Below are 17,184 nucleotides of genomic sequence, written 5' to 3' on the forward strand. Positions count from 1 at the left end.
GGTTGGGGGGGGGGGTACTCGGTTCGGATCGTATGTTATTTTCTTTTCATGTTTGGGCTTTTGTTGTATCCGCTATTTGGGTCATGTAAATTATTTCTACATTGAAAAGAACGGGATATGCGCGTGTTTGTGATTTTTCGCTCATTAGGTTGTTTATGGAGGATGGGGTACGTGTGGGATTTTTTATGGAACGCGCACGATGCGTGGGTTTTTTTTTTATTGTGGAGAGGATTTTGATTGGGAATTCAGGAATTTTGTTGATTAACTTTTCGTTATTTCGTTGATTATCGTATTGTTTTTTTTGGGGGTATTTGTTCGAGAGAGAATGAAGAGGAGAGGAATTTTATTAATTGGAGAATAATATTCACTGTATAATCCTTGGTTTGATCAATGAGAAATTGGTGAGAATAATTTTTGAAAAAAGGTCGGTTGGGTTGTATATCTCTTCGTCATTCCGTTGATTATCGAACATTTCTTCCTTTCATAGAAAATGAAGAGGAAAGGAATTTCATTAGTTAAAGCGTCCAAGAATGAGATTCTTCTCATAATTGTCATCCAGATTAATCAGGAAATGTTAAAAAAAATTTGAACAACTTGATTATATTACTCAAATCTATCCCTGTAATTTATCGGGAATTTATTATACGGAGAGCATTCTTCCTGGAGAAATTGTCGGTGCAACTCTGGACTAATCTTTACTAAATAATGTGAGCCCATACCAGGTCTACGATAAAGCCTGATCTGACTGAAAAAGTGTCTTCCATACATCCACCTGACTGTCAATAAACCAATTCAAATTATCATTGGAAAAAGGTTTAGGATATATTATTCAACTATTTATCATTCAGTTCATTATCGAATACTTTCTTCGGGGCTGTTTGATTTATGGAAAATGAAGAGGCAAAAAATTTCATTAATCAGTTGCCTGCGTGGAGAATAATATTCGTCTCATAATTCTCATCCTGATCGATATTCGTCTCATAATTCTCATTCTGATAAATATGGAATTTTTACATATAATTATTGAGAAAAGGTTCTGGGATGTGCTGGTTAACTCTTCGTTATTCACTAAATGATCGAGTACTCTCTTACAGCTGTTAATTTCAGAAAAAATGAAGAGGAAAGAAATTCAGCTGATTATCTGAAAGGGTGGAGAATAAAATTTATCTCATGATTGTCGATCTAATCAATAAGAATTTATAGAAAAAACATTATTATTGCGTAGTTATTAGCATCTGTGGTCATTAACTGATTCGAAGATAATGAATTTAAGACGTCCAATTGATAAAAATTGATCAAGTGATTTGAACTACGCCCAATATTTCAACCCCCTCTGCGGGGTTCTTTTCAGGGGTATACTTTATTTATTTGTACAAACAAACCAAATAAAATTAAAAAATAAAATGTTGAAGAGCCTATTATGCACCGAGACTGCAAGAATTGCAGCACCATATTATCTAAAAGTTGAGTGCGTACATATTGCTGCTCGCTACTGACATTAGCTCAGTAGATGTGACAGGTTTAACCAAAAAAAAAACATCCACATGAAATGAAGTAATTTCTAGACAAAAATCAAGAGGGAGGCCAGCTTTAGACTTTCAGGTGTCAGAACTAAAATTACTCCGTATAAATAGAAAAATTACAATGTAAACAAATAACACACTACACTGAGAAAAACAAGGTTTTTTGAGAAGTACGTCTTTACTTATATCAAGAAACTCGTGGTTTGAAAATTCAATAGTAAAATATCTTACGCTAAAAAAAAACTTTCGTCAAGAAATTTGTCCTGTCTTCACGAAAAGGACAGTTTCTTAATGACAAGAAAGCGATTTCTCAAGCCAAGGTCACCCATTGGTCACCCTATAAGGGAAACCCCGCCACACGTCCTTTTTCGTTAATTACAATTGACTGGCTAACCGGAAAAATAAAAAAAAATGACTTTGTCAATTGAAGTGTCTAAAAAATTATAGTAGTTTTTGAAACAACATATTTCCCAAAATTCCTAAAGAAAATAAATTATTTCGGACAGATGAATTATTTTTTACCATGTTAAGGTACTTCCTCAGTGAGTTATACTTGGTGAAAATTTCGCAATGAACTGAAGACCTAAAATTTGGGTCATATGTTGTTGAGCACATATGAAAACGATTCCCAAAATTTCAAGTATTTTTTCCACGCGAATTTTTGAGATATGCATCGACAAAAACTTAAAAAAGACAAAAATTGAAGGTTTGACGATGGATATCTCAAAAATTGGTGTGGAAAAAATACTTGAAATTTTGGAAGTTGTTTGTACATGTCCTCAACAACCTATGATCCAAATTTTAGGTCTTCAGTTCATTGAGAAATTTTCACCAAGTATAACTCACTGAGGACGTACCTTAAATTAAATTGCCCATGACGCGACGTTGCCAAAAACTCGCTAAACGCGCCCGGTCAGTGTAGAGTGAATTCGGCAACGCTGAAGCCTAAATAACGCGGCGACGAATCCCCCGGAGGTGACCAAGCCGCAGGGTCGCAGGGTGACCAGACTAGAGTTAATAGTTTTTTTAGCCTCAATTTTAAAATAGTTTAATGCAAAAACCACTTGAATTGATTTGAAAACTCGCTTTCTTCTCTTATTGTGAGATATCTTGCTCTGCTCATTAATGGGCTAGTTATAACCTAGAGAATAAAGTTACAATTTCACTTTACAGAAATAAAATTATGTACGTAAGGTCTGGAATATGTTGTCTATCCCATGAAGTGACGAATCTTTAGAAATTCAAGAACTAATAAAATGTGATTGTGTTTTTTCGTAAAGTTTCTTCATTGAAATCTCATTTTAATGAATTTGTTTATTGTTACAGTCCAAGTCAGAACTACATAAACATCAAGAGCAACAGTCCGGTACCAGCGCGCACTGTAGCCGTCAGTAGTTATGTACAGGGTGGAACTGGTACACCGTCAGCCAGTGGTGTAGGACCACCAGGTAACAGTGGAACTGGATCAACTGCTGGCGTAACTGGCTCTGCCGGTGGTAATTACGTCACAGTGCCGGTGCCAAGTGGTCTTAGATATGTGCATTCTTATCAACCACCACCAGTACCATCCGCCCCCGTCAATCAAACCCCACCACCACCCGGTGCAGCTGCCGCTTACACCAGGGATCCATACAGAAATGCGACATCTAATGTACGTACTCCATCATTCGTTGAATACTTCGAAACAATCAGCATAATCGATAGGACTTGCAATATCCAGGTGGATAATTCTCTGGAATTAAATTCGTTTTACATTTTACAATTTGCAACATTGAACATTTAAAGGTAGCTGTCGCTATCAGAAGGGGAAATGCATGAGTTAAACAATGTCAATTGATGATTGAAAACCTCTGAATCTATAGTGTAGTCAGTTCGAAACAGTAGATGGAACTCGGACAACTGGAATGATCAATGAGATTAACATTTTGTTTCAATTATTGACATACGGAGAAAAATATTCAATAAAAATTGCGTATCTATCCGTAATTCCGGAGCGAAATGTGGTTGTAGGAAATTTTACGGGATTATCACGGAATTTTTCCACAGCACTCCTTAATTTTTATTTGAATCTCTTGTGAGAAATTACGATACCATCACTTAAATTTTCTGAGTCGATTCCGTAATCGGTGAGTGAATTGTTAGTTCTGTAATGGTTACTGAACATTTCTCTCCGTGCAGGACAATACATCACTAAAAATTTTAATACTGAGTTGAGGTCCCTTGAAGATATCGAAATACCTCAGTTCTTTAAATTAAATTCATAAAATATTTTCTTTGCCTTCGGTCAACATTAAAAATTTACCATTCTACATGAATGGAGAAAATCAAGATCAGTTCAATACAGCATAACTGAAAATAATCGATTGAATAAACAGTAATTTTCCGTTATTGACATCATAAAACCTCAACTATAAATTATGTCTTTTAAGGGCTCTTCAAGAGATTGTTTGTTCGAAAGTTTGATGACTGCTTGTTTGAAAGTTCATGGACTCCATTACGCGAAAATACTCCTGTAAAAATAGAACTGAAAAAAAAAAGAAAGACGTCCAGTATTTCAACAGAGAATCTTTGCCTTGAGAAAAGGTTATGGACAGAATTTCTAATAGTATTTTGCAATGTCGATGGACGCCAGTGAATATTGAACAAATCGATAAATCTCAAAAATGTTATTTTTTCCAAATTCATTTTATTCGAGACTCTTCCACTCGCAAATGCCTGTTTCATTGATAAACCTTCGGCCATTCAATCAATCATTTGCAATCTCATGAGAGTTTCTTCACCACAAAAACCCCTCTGCCCAAAAACTATATTTGATCAAGTGGAACAGATTTACTTGAGGGAAATTAACCAACTTTATTGAAGTGATTTAATATGCTTCACAAAAATTAAATTTTTGTCACGATCATCAGAAATATTTCTGGAAGAATTCGAACTGTTGCCAGGAAAAAAATTTAATCTATTGCACGGCAGTCATTTGATCTGAGAGAACTCCATAAATTTATACCATAGAAAGAATCCATTAACAAAGAAAGAATATTTTTTTTCAAAAAAAAAAAATTGTCCCCTCAAAATTATTTAGCTTTGCCAATAACACAGTTATTATTAAGAAAATTGTAGTTTCCTTTTGAAATTATAATTTGCTCCATGGAAATCATAAGTTTTTATTAGACGACGAAATACACTACTCAATAACATTCACTTGATAAAACCGGAGCCCCACATGATTCTCTGTAAAACGAATGTATTTACCCGAAAGATATATAAATGTTCCACGAGAACAATAACTACTGCAAAAATTATCATGTTGTGGTGGAAACTTTCTTTTTTCTTCACAAGTAAATTGATTCCACACCAAAAGATCTCCTCAGGAGAACATACACTAAGAAAAAACATTATTTTTGCCAAATATCCATTTACTTGAAAAAAGCATTTATTCTTAAAGTATTTTTTAAAGTATTTCTACAGTCGAGTCATTTCAAGGCAATCCTCATTAGGTTTGAATTATAATAATTATATTGCTCTAGAAGATGATCATATTAGTTATGACCTTCAGTAAACACCCTCAATAATTATCGACATTAAAAAATTAATCGAAATTCTTTCCCCTAGAAACTAAGAAATTTAGGAAAAATTAGTAATCATTGGAGGAGTTCATTCAAGGTCATGTGCAGGAGTCATCCTCTAGAGCAAAATGATTGTCATAATTGAAACCTAACCAGGCTCGCGTGGGAATGACCCGATTACAGAAATACGATTTGTAAAAAATAAATGCCTCTCTCAAGTAATGAATGAGTATTCGGCAAAAAAAAATTTCTCTCTCAGTGTAGTATTCAAAGTCGAATGAATCTTTAAAATTCTCAGATATAAGAAACTCAATCTAATTGAACTTGAAATTGATGATATCGTGTCAGTCAGAATTAATGGCAATTTTATTCTCAGAGATAAATTTATTAAACGAGTTGAAATTGAGATTCAGAACAAGCGCTCGAGTAAAACTCTGACCCATTACGACAGTGGGCCGTAAGGCTACAACTAATAGACCTGGCGTTTACAACGTGCAGGACGCTCGCGTGGGCGGGTGAAAGTTGTCTTTCCCCGTGTGGCTCACCCCCTTGCTCCTCTCCCATCCTGCATTCACGTTGCTCGCTTCACTTTGCCTCTCCTCCGTTCAACTCGCCCCCTTCCATGACACCCGATCGTCGCAGTGGCGGTCGTTGGAACATCTCGGGGGGTAACTTTCAACCCCCGAAGAATCTCCACATCCATTCGTTGTACTCGATTTTTTTTTTCGTATATCTGGAACACGGTCAATTCTACTTCCTCGTTTTTCTCCGTTTTCTGTATTCCTATTCCAATTCACATTCCATTCTGCGTTGAGTTAATAGACTCTCAAAAAAATGGACTGTCTCGTTAGAATGAAAATTATAAATGCAGGTCTTTGTTCGGGTAATGAGGCTTTTCTCCACTATTTTTCATTTATTTTTTATCTCACTTGTCATTTTCATTATTTCGTTTCATTTTTATTTTTGATTGGTGGAGAGTTTTGTTAATTTGTTCATTGAGTTTTGTTAATTTTTTAATTCGTCATTTATAGTAAAAAATAATGGAACAAGAATTTAGGATGAAAAGACCAAAGTGTTTTGTGACAATGATTGAATTGGTTCTTTTGAAAATGAAAACAATACATATTCCGAACAATGCGCAATCCCAATTTAATTTCTTATCGGACTGAATGTTCCGAAGAAATTCGCATTGTGACTAAAGAAATCTTTTCTTCAATAATTAATTCTTCAAATCTTCTCCAAGATCTCTATTCCACCATTAATATAAAGAAAACTTGTTTGGAAAAATAAATTTTTCGTTCATTACAAAAACAACATTTTAAGAACTAAAGTTAGTGTACAAAATCATTAATTCAATCATAAAAAAAAAACAATCATTAATTCATTCATATCATGATGCCCGGTGGCCTGGCGTAGTGGTTAAGGCCGTTGCCTCACAACGGATAGGTTCCAGGTTCGATTCCTGGCCGGGTAGAATGGTGAGATCTAACCATTTTTAAAGTCTTGATCAATCGCCATATAGTCTCATCAGACTCGAAGCGATATAAAATAAGCATAAAAAAAAAAAAAAAAAATTCATATCATGATTATTTAATCATTAATTCAATGCGCAAATTTTGGCGAAGAGTTTTGATAAATCGTTAATTGAATTTTTTGGTGGAGTTCATTTATTGTAAAAAAATAATCAAACAAGAATTTAGCATGAAAAGACCTGAGTATTTTGTCACAATGATTGAATTGGTTCTTTTGAAAATGAAAACAATACGTATTCCCAACAATAGATAGGGTGAATCGTCCAGTGTTCGAATGAATAAGGTCACAGTTATTTTTGACGTAGATTTAAAAATATAACCAAGTCGAAAATTGATTTAAAAATAATTATAACTCCCCTATACATCTCCATAGATAATAGAAAAAAATATTATGGATATTAATTGACGATACAATTAATGATATGAATACAAAAAGCTGAAAATGTGTGAAAGCCCAGTAATCGAAATGCGTATTCTGTAATGGGAATATACTATTGGCGGCGTCTCATCGAAAACTGTTTTTTCCGCTGGTAATAAGGTAATTTAGACATTTTCAATCATCACAATATCATTTGGAAATGTCATAATTTTATTTTTCATGTATAATGCGAGGCATCTCTACCTTCTACTAATTTATTTTATAGGAAAAGTACCAATTAGTTCGATTACTGGTCTGGTTCGAACACCGGTTGGTTCACCCTAAGCCCAATTTCATTTTTTATCGGATTGAATATACCGAAGAAATTCTCATTTTGGTTAAAGAAATGGTTTCTTCAATAGTAAATTTTTCAAATCTCCCTCTAAGATCTCTATTCAACAATTAGTATAAAGAAAATTTATTTGGAAAAATAAATTTTTCGTTCATTACGGAAACAGCATTTTAAGAATGTTCGACACCCTTTTAGCCAAAATTGACGTTGTTTTCATTTTCTGGCAAATTATCGATGGGAGTGACATGAAAAAATATAACGATTTTTTGGTTTGTCATTCTTTAATGGCTCACGAAGTTGCGTAGTTGTACGATAATTTTCATGCGTTTTTTCTACAGTTTTGTGATTCTTTTTAAAAGTTTAGAGAAAACGCAGGAAAATGTTCGCACCAGCTTAAAATTTCGTCAGTCATTAAATAATGACAAAACGCAAAAACGTTATATTTTTTCACGTCAATTCCATCATAAGTTTGCCAGAAAAATGAAAAAAAAAACGGGAATTTTGGCAGAACGGGTGTAGAACATCCTTAAGAACTAAAGTTGGTGTACAAAATTATTAATTCAATGGGCAAATTTTCATTATTTGGGTTCATTTGCCATTGCTGAAGAACAATGAAAAATAATTAATAATAGTTAATTATTATTTTGCTGACTCGTTAATTGAGGGTTTGCATAAAATTCATTTATTATAAAAAAATAATGACCTGAGTATTTTGTCACAATGATTGAATTGATTCATTTGAGAATGAAAACAATACCTATTCCCAACAATACATAATCCCAACTTTATTTTTTACCAGACTGACTATACCAAAAAAAATCTCATTTGGACAAACGAAATGTTTTCATCAATAATGAATTCCTCAAATTTCCCTCCAAGATCTCTATTCAACCATTAATATAAAAAAAATTTATTTGGAAAAATAAATTGTTCGTTCATTACAGAAACACCATTTTAAGAGCTAAAAGTGTACAAAATGATTAATTCAATGTGCAAATTTCTCCCGAGAGATAAAATCAAATACTCCGTTGCCTCATAATTGCAAATACTTTCCCGCACATCCAAAATATTGTTGAACAGTGTCTGCTACGAATAAAATTTAAATAACGATCCTCAAAAAAAAATAAAAAATCAGAATTTGCGTGATACCCAGCAGTGAGGTGGGGTTAACCCCCCGAAAATGCCGTGGGCGTGTTCTGAGTCTCACAACGATTATGAAGGTTTGATCGTTATTTCGTCCCTTTACAGTTTCCCCATTGAAATGACTGAGACATGTGTCTGGAATTATCGACATTCAATAAAGCTCTACAAGACTCAGTGAAATAATTTTCAGCTCTCCAGCGAGCCCCACCCCCGAATGAATGCCCCAAAGCATAAAATCAATAATGAATTATTTTATTCAGGTATCGGAGAGGGTGGCGATAAGTGTCAGCAGTAGTCCAGTAACCCAAGTGGGTGTTGGTGTTGGTGTTGGCGCTAATGAATATCCTCCGAATAGCCGGGGTGACCGTCCACGAATATCCCTGTTACCACCAGCATCAGTAGCACCATCACAATCACCAACAAATGCTGATTATCATGTTACGAGTAATAGGAATCAACGGGTACTGATGCCAATACTCGCTGCTGAACAGTATGGCAGACAAGTGGAAATGGCAACGTTACAGGAGGCACCGCCCTTCAAGAAGATACGTCTTGGTCAGCCCCAGCAACAACCATCCTGTCAGACTATTTCACCGGCCGATGTGTGCATTAAACAGGACCATGTACAGCTGCCTCAACCACTCAGGATAGATACACGGGTGGGTTTTACGAACAGATAAAGTCGGAATATTGTTATCTCATTAATCCTTGAATAGCCCACAGCATCTATTTGTCATATTTCTTACGTCTTTCTTTTTCAAGTTTTTTTTGAGAAATGAAAAACCTACTTACTGAGGCTTAAAGGGAGAATCTGTCTGTGACACTGAGAAATACTCGGAAATTCCCATTTGCGATAGCAAAATGAGCTGGGCTTTCCAGTGCCCTGGAATCGCCTTTTCAAAAGCTTCTTTGAGGAGTGTTATTTTTTCTTTCCTTCCTTCGTAGGATTTTCTTTTTCATGTCGAGATTTCACTCGACTGGAAATTTTCGTTCATCTCTCCACATTTTCTTACATTAAATTCTTTCTTCGAGAATTTCGAAATAGTTTTCAACTTGTTTTTAAGTAATTTTGAGGGGCCAAAGTTTTCTACTGGTTCAGGGTAAATTAGGGGGTGTTTTGGGGTTGTTCAAGCCTCGGCAGCAGTCGGTAGAACAGTTTGCCCCATCATCCCTCGTTGGCTCTGCTCACTATATTGATTTTCAACCCCTCAATGCTCACCCAGAGTTCTGCCTTATCGTCTGTCTGTTTTCTGATGTTCAACTGTATCCAGTTGGTGATAAAATAAAATGTTTAACGATTAAAAAAATCTTTAGCCGACAGCAGGTGCCTACACACCACAGACAGAGGCTATATCACCTACCCTACCCGAGCCAACAATCCAAGAAGATGCAGCATTTCGTGTTACCAAGGATGAATTGCTTCAGCAAATTGGCAAAGTTGATCGTGAAATTGCTAAACGGGAGGGTGAAATTACGACACGTAGGAAAAAGCTCAAGACATTGGAGGAGACGGCGAATAAACCCCTCGAGCCGAGTGGATTAAAACGACCGGTTGAGGAGCAATCGCAGCCGAAGCATCAGTCACCGGCCCAGAAAATTTATGCTGAAAATAGAGTAAGCTCATGAATTTCAGTTTAAAATGGCTAATCTGTCTTGGAAATTGAGTTACATAGTGAGGTATTCGTGCAAGTTGAATGGAATTAAGAGATAAGAGACAATCTCGGGGAAAGTGAAATGGAAAATTGTACCTGCTGAGGCAAACGAAGCTTAATTATGTCTCTTCGAAGGGGTAATTTGCTCGTGTCTCAGGGGTACATCGAGAATTACGTTATTTTGAACTCATTTTCAAGATATTTGCAAAATGCAACGAAAAAAGTTTATTTACTTTTTCATCTTCTTCACTCAGCCATGAAATTAATACTTTACTAGTGAACGGGCGCTTCGCGCCCATCGCTAGATTAATTTATACTGTTTTGTTTTATTTTATTTTATTTCCATTTCTGTCTTCACAATTAGGTTGATTTAATTTTATCCATTCGTATTCTTATTATATACATATTTTTTCCTTAATTCACAAGTTATAACATTGAATGAAGAGAAATTACGTTAAAGATCAATAAAAAGTGTTTTTTTTTTGTGATCAAAGCAAACACCTCAAACAAAAGTGATTCGAAATATCAATCGAGTAATAGAAAAATCTCTCCATGTATTGCTGAAAATTTTTTAAATTTATTTTTACCTTCATATGGTAAAGAAATATCGGTACTCCTCATTCCTATGGTCGGATTCCAATTATTATTATGAAAAGGAAATGAAAAAATAATCAGAAAATGCATTTTTTCTTCTTTTTTCCGTCGGCGGAAACTTCGAATCACTTCTTTTCGTCAAGTAATAGAGGGATATCAATATTTCAGCGAGAATAAATTCAATAAGTGCAAAAAAAGTGGGCGGGAAGAACTAAAAAAATTAATTTTTTAATGTCTCCGGATCGTTTGAAAATCAATTTTTTTCGAATAATAAAAGAATACTCATAAATTCGATTTCTGTTCCTGTCTTTTGAGAGAATGAATAGAACAAATGACAAAAATTGAGAATTGGAAACTAAAAATTTTATCGGATTATTATTATTATATGTAATAGTGGATACGCCTCCTGAGCACTATACATTGCACTGAGACAAAAACGAATAAGTTCTCCTAATAATAGAATAATATTGGGGAATGAACCCAATAGGAAAGAAATTGCAAATTAACAATTTAGTATATCTAATGACTGTGAGGTTGTCATTTCTCACAGTAGCTGATAGTTCAAATGTTCAGTGTTTTCTACTATTTTTATTTGTATGATCATAATTTTTAGATACACCTGCGTGATATAAAATCCAATGGAAATTGCGATATATGAAGATGAAAAAACAATGGAGATAACGTTCGAAAGATAACCCATCCGGGCTTTAATGGCATATTTTGTAGCACAAATCGTACGTAACAGTTATATGCCATCTGAATAGCAATAAAAACGTCACATTTTTCGACATTCCATAATCGCATTTCAATTTTATGACATTTTTAACTACATAGATCCTGGGTGACCGTTATATTCCATCTAAACAACAATGACAATGCCAACCGATTCAAATTATGACCAAAAAAATGACGTCACAGGATTGCCATAGGACACTCATAAATTTCTCCTATGATGAAAGAAAAATACGCTCACTTTCACATATCCAATCGCTACCCACAGTATTGGAAATTTGGCGGTTCAATTCAACGAAAAATTTATTTGAACATTTAGAGGAATATCGAAAATTTGAAACATTCAGTGTCTAGAAACTGAATTTATTTTCTTTTCTGTTGATCGTATGTAAACAAATCGAATGGTGTTTTCACGTACAGACTTGATACTGCAGATTGAGGAATGAACGATGTTTATATTTCAATTGAATGAAGTACTGTGAGTGCGAAAACACCAACAGTTGACATGAAAATCCTTGCCCTGATCTACACCTAACGCACAACTGAGGATTCTACTGGGCCAATAGTACTCAAAAACCTCTGAAGAAAATTAGTGTGTTGACATGGCAATAGAGAAAAAATCCTGTGGAGTGATAAGTGATCGCAGTATACACGAGGCGTGTTAATTTTCACGGGACAGTTGACATTTCCATTGATTATTTTATCGAATTGTGAACAGATAGAATAATTTCAAAAATCTGAAAAATTCCCGTCCTAAAAAATTTAGTGATTCTTTTTATGTTGAAGTTATTTGACAAAATCGAATGATGTTTTCACGTACAGACTCCACACTCCACATTGAGGGATAAACGGTATCTCAAAATAAATAATTATTTGAGGAATAATAGGTGTCTCAATAGAATGAAGTGATGTAAGCGCAAACACACCAACAATTGACATAAAAATCCTTGCCCTGAAATTTCTGTGTTGCATAAATGCCGCGAGGTGCAGTGACACAGTCGTATAGAAATGAAAATGAAGAAAAAATGCGGCGGGGCGATGAGAAATTCCAGTGTACCTGAAGAGGATTAATTTTATGGAATAATTGATAAGTCGATGTTTCCTCCAGATTTATGTTTAAAGGCTAAATTCAACAAGACTGTCACTGAATAAGAATATCCAAAAAGTGTATCACAAATTTCGATTCAATGTTTTTTTATGTTATATTGAAAATTACGTTCTTCTAGACTCATTGCCAAGATATTTGCAAAAATCTCAGAAAAAAACCTTGAAATTTTTCCCATAGAAATCAGCTAGAACATTCTTTTAACTCTGACTGATTCTACTGAAAAATTCTGTACCTTATCTGCGCGTTTTTCCCAACAGAAATGTTCAATGGAAAATATTCTGGAGAAAAAAATCAATAGAATTTGATTCTTCTATACACAACTTATTCGATTAAGGTATTTTTTATAAAAATTTCTCGGCTCACATAATCAAAGTTTTTTTGTTAGATTTTTTAACGACAAAGAAGAAAAACAGTGAAAAAAACTTGAAAAGTTCATGTCGAAAATATCTCAATACAAAAATTTGTACAGAAATATGAAATTATACTGATTCTTTCAATATAAATAGTTTCCATTGGACATTTCATATAAAACGCGCAGTAAATCCGCCGAATTCTTCGATAGAATTGTCCGAAAATAACAGAATTATCAACAGAAGTCCAGTAGAATTTTCTATCGAATTTGCTAGGTTTCCCTATGGAATTATTTCGTGCATTGTAACAAGAAAAAGTTCCCCTTTTTCTTCACTTAGCCATGAAATTAATTCTTAAATTGCAAAAAAATTTTTTCCATTCAAATTGAACGTCACAGGGAATTTGATGCATTTTTTGTTTCTACAGAAAAAAGCGGAAGAGGCGCATCGGCTATTAGATAGGCTAGGACAGAAGGTAGAGCTGCCGTTGTACAATCAACCGTCAGATACAGATGTCTATCAAGAGAACAAAACGAGGCATCAGACGTGCATGAGAACACGACTTATTGCTAGATTACGTAGGGAACACTCAGAACGTGCCTCACTCCATCGACAACAGGCTCAGACTTATGCGATACTCGTTCAAGAGTGGCATCGCAAGGTCGAGAGGCTAGAGTCAGCGCAGAAGAGAAAATCCAAGGAGGCGAAAAATCGAGAATTCTTCGAGAAGGTATTCCCGGAGTTGAGGAAACAACGGGAGGACAAGGAGCGTTTCAACAGGGTTGGTGCTCGTATCAAGAGCGAGGCTGATCTTGAGGAGATTATGGATGGGCTTCAGGAACAGGAGGTATGCGGTTTAACAAAATAACAGTCTTCACTCGGTTTTAATTATTCTTTGATAACAATTTTTTCCATAAAGTTGTTGATTTTTTTGAGGAACCCAAGAAGACCTGAGAAGAGTTTATTGAGTCAGGCAGGAAGGATTTCTGAAAAATTCATTTAATTACGATGAAATTAATCATCATTGGACAATGCTTCGGATATTTGAAGTGATTCGATCGGTATAATGTTACTTGTCGATGGTTATTCGGATTTTTTTTTATTATTACGAAAAATATTACAATTTGTCATTGAAACTTGTTTTTATTCAGTGTCAAAAGCTGTGCAGACTCGAATTGCTATTGTTTTTAATTATGAGTAAAAACTGTTCAGTTCTAACAACACTCTTTTTCTTCTTGGAACCAAAAAAATTATTAGATTGAATTTCAGAACTCTGTTGTTCTGAAATCTAGGTAGCAAAAAAATAGGGGTTTAGATTGAAATTTTCATTGATTTCAATAGAATTATCCCTAATAATGAGAAAAAAAAGTTTCAATGCTCAATAATTCTTGGAATTCAGTATAATTGTTCTTAAATTAAAACACATTTCCTTTTATTTCAAGGCAATCTTGATTCGTGAATTAATGATTTTAGTTGCTCTGAAATTAATAATCAGTCAACAGTAAATTAATATTCAATTAATCCAGAATTTCATTCCTTTTGAAATTTTTTTATTCACGAATGCAAAATTTCTTCATTTACTTTTCTTACTTGAAATTAATAGATTTTCAATACCGAATCAGGGATGGTGTTACTAAAACTAAGTTTCTTACTCTCAGTAAATTCAGTACCTTGGTTCTGAGAAATGGAAACTTTTTTCTTCTGCATAGTACTCCAGTGGATAGGTCCCATGGACATCCAAGTTGAAGGGAGTATTTATTCGAAAATTTTCCGAATATCTTGAAAACAATAAATATCTTCGAATGTTCAAATCGATCGAATCACTCCAACTGGTAAAATTACTTTTAAATGGATTTTTCCCTGGTGAGAGATCATTTTCGGGAAAGTGAAGAGAAACAAGCACGTTACTTGATTCTTAATGACACTACGCAGTGTACCTGATCCTGTCTCCCCACCTCGCCCATCCCCTTTTGCCTATCCCAAGCCTGAAAAACTTCTGGTGCTAAACTAACTCGCTTTAAAAATTTTTTTATTTAGTAAAAAACTTCTCACGCTTATGTTTTATATTCACCCCGCGATTGCTCACATAAAAATTAACATTCATACCATCAGCTGGGTGGAGTGACGTTTGAGAAAACACTAAAAACAATGAATTCACGTTATTTTTGGCTTGTGTTGGTTCATTGTAGTACTATTTCTAATGAAAATTTTTTGACAAATGCTCGGGAGATTCAGTGCACTGACTGCATTTCCACTGGACGAAGTCAGAGTGAGGATAGAGCTTCAGCTGGGAACCTTTCGTTGACGAAAAACCAAAAGCAAAATTGAGAACAAATTCATGAATGACGTTATCAAATGTTCTCTTGATTATACATTACAAGTAAAAACAATTTCACCTTCACGTGTAACACAATATTGACAAAAAAAATGTTTATCAGTGCTGACACACTATATTATATTCACGTTTGTCGGTTCTCTACATATAATAGTTATGTTATATTTCAACACTTACGGTAACGCCACTTTGCGAATGCTTCACTGGAAGATTCCTTTACTACCTTTACTGATTTCCCCAGGAAGAGGTATCGGCAGAGTTAAAAAAAGCTATTGCCACCCGTCAGGTTAGTAACGTGCTATTTTCTTCTTTCACTTTTTATTATAAAGGGAATGAAAAAGGTTCTCTATCGTAAAAGAATGAAAATCAAAGGATCAGTGTGAAGCAATGGGAGGGGGAGAAATAAAAAAAAAATGCCGATTAATGAAGAAACTCAGGAGTAATAAATTTGCTCAATGACATTTTTCCAGATGGAGGATAAGAAGATGCGTTCGTACGCTGTTATTCCACCGTTACTGCTCGATGCCAAACAAAGGAGAATTGCATTTCAAAATAGAAATGGTTTACTACAACCTGAGGAGCTGGAGGCACTTCACAGCGAGAGAAAATTGATAAATGTTTGGAGTGCTGTTGAGCATGAATTGTTCAAAGAGAAATATCTACAGCATCCCAAGAATTTTGGAGCTATAGCTCAAAACTTAGAACACAAATCAGTTCCTGACTGCGTGCATCATTACTACCTCACTAAAAAAGCTGAAAATTATAAACAATTGTTGCGAAAGTCGCGACAGAGAACGCGTAGCTCTCGAAATAATCCTAACAATAAGGTAAATATTTATTCGTCGTTTGTCATTTTGTTGAGAATATCGTGTTTTTTGAGATTTGTCTGCCAAATGGAAGACTTGCAATTGTTCAAATTTAAGTTTTCAATTTTTTGTGTTATGGTTTCATTTTTATCTCGGAGAGAGCCAACAGTATACGGACAATTACAGGATCAGTTTAAATAAATATAAAGTTTAATAGTGAAATTAATAAAATGAACAGTAGACAATAATACTCATGCCGAAAAGGATTATTTGCATTGTTTATGTTATAAAATTATAAGACTACGTAATCTCTCTAAATGTCTTAATAATATACATACTCAAATTTTGTTCTCCATTTTTTTTCGAATTTTTCATATCAAAGGAATTCGAGTCTTGAGAGGGTCTGAATGTAGAAACATTTGACAGAACAAAATAATACGCAAAATTTTTATGACATTTCAATTGATCATTGTACTATGTCATGAAAAAAATAGAAGAAGAGAATAGTGAAACAAGATTTGATGAAAAGAAAACCCATTCGCAAGCAAATTGTTAATTTATTAGCAACAATGATTACACTCATTTATAAAAAATGCAATTATGCACTTGTTTCTAACAAATGCCAATAACAAATGCCAATAACAAATGCCAATAACAAATGCCAAATTATAAACTGATACGAAAAACGACGTAATGTCATAAAAAAAAAATGAATTTCTCTTCGGCCGTGGGAGATTTGGATGAATGAATACCATAATGACAACTTGTAATTATTCTTTTGAAAGTTCATTGATTTTGTCATGTGAATAGACTGCTATAAAAATCAAACAAAAAAAATGAGAATACCTGCGGTGACTCAATAGAGAATGTTCCAACGAACCAAATACCGATGTAACAAACTCTGAATGCAATAAGACGGATATGTATACTACTAGGTATATAAGAAAAAAATGTACAGCTATGTAAATGACCCAATGAAGGAGTTGATATACGAGGAAATCAATCCAATTATGCTTTAGATTGGATGAAAAATGTGACTTAAAAGAAAATTTCGCTCTGGGGGCAGTTGCTTTTCGATGAATATCTCGGAATTTAAGGAAGATAGAAGAATTTCTCTCAGAACCTTTTTTGTAGTT

General features: G+C 34.3%; 1 protein-coding gene across 1 annotated transcript in view; it reads left to right on the forward strand.

Annotated features, from left to right (window-relative positions):
- Positions 1 to 17,184, forward strand: part of LOC107039405 (protein split ends) — a 139,876-nt gene that overhangs the window by 74,638 nt on the left and 48,054 nt on the right. Inside the window, 5 exon segments of the mRNA XM_029126197.1 lie at positions 2,850 to 3,174; positions 8,732 to 9,130; positions 9,786 to 10,085; positions 13,335 to 13,754; positions 15,713 to 16,069. Coding sequence (XP_028982030.1) covers positions 2,850 to 3,174; positions 8,732 to 9,130; positions 9,786 to 10,085; positions 13,335 to 13,754; positions 15,713 to 16,069 — 1,801 coding nt within the window.

Source organism: Diachasma alloeum, unplaced genomic scaffold (assembly GCF_001412515.2).
Source record: "Diachasma alloeum isolate Michigan unplaced genomic scaffold, Dall2.0 Dall_scaffold_00299, whole genome shotgun sequence".
Taxonomy (NCBI): Eukaryota; Metazoa; Arthropoda; class Insecta; order Hymenoptera; family Braconidae; genus Diachasma; species Diachasma alloeum.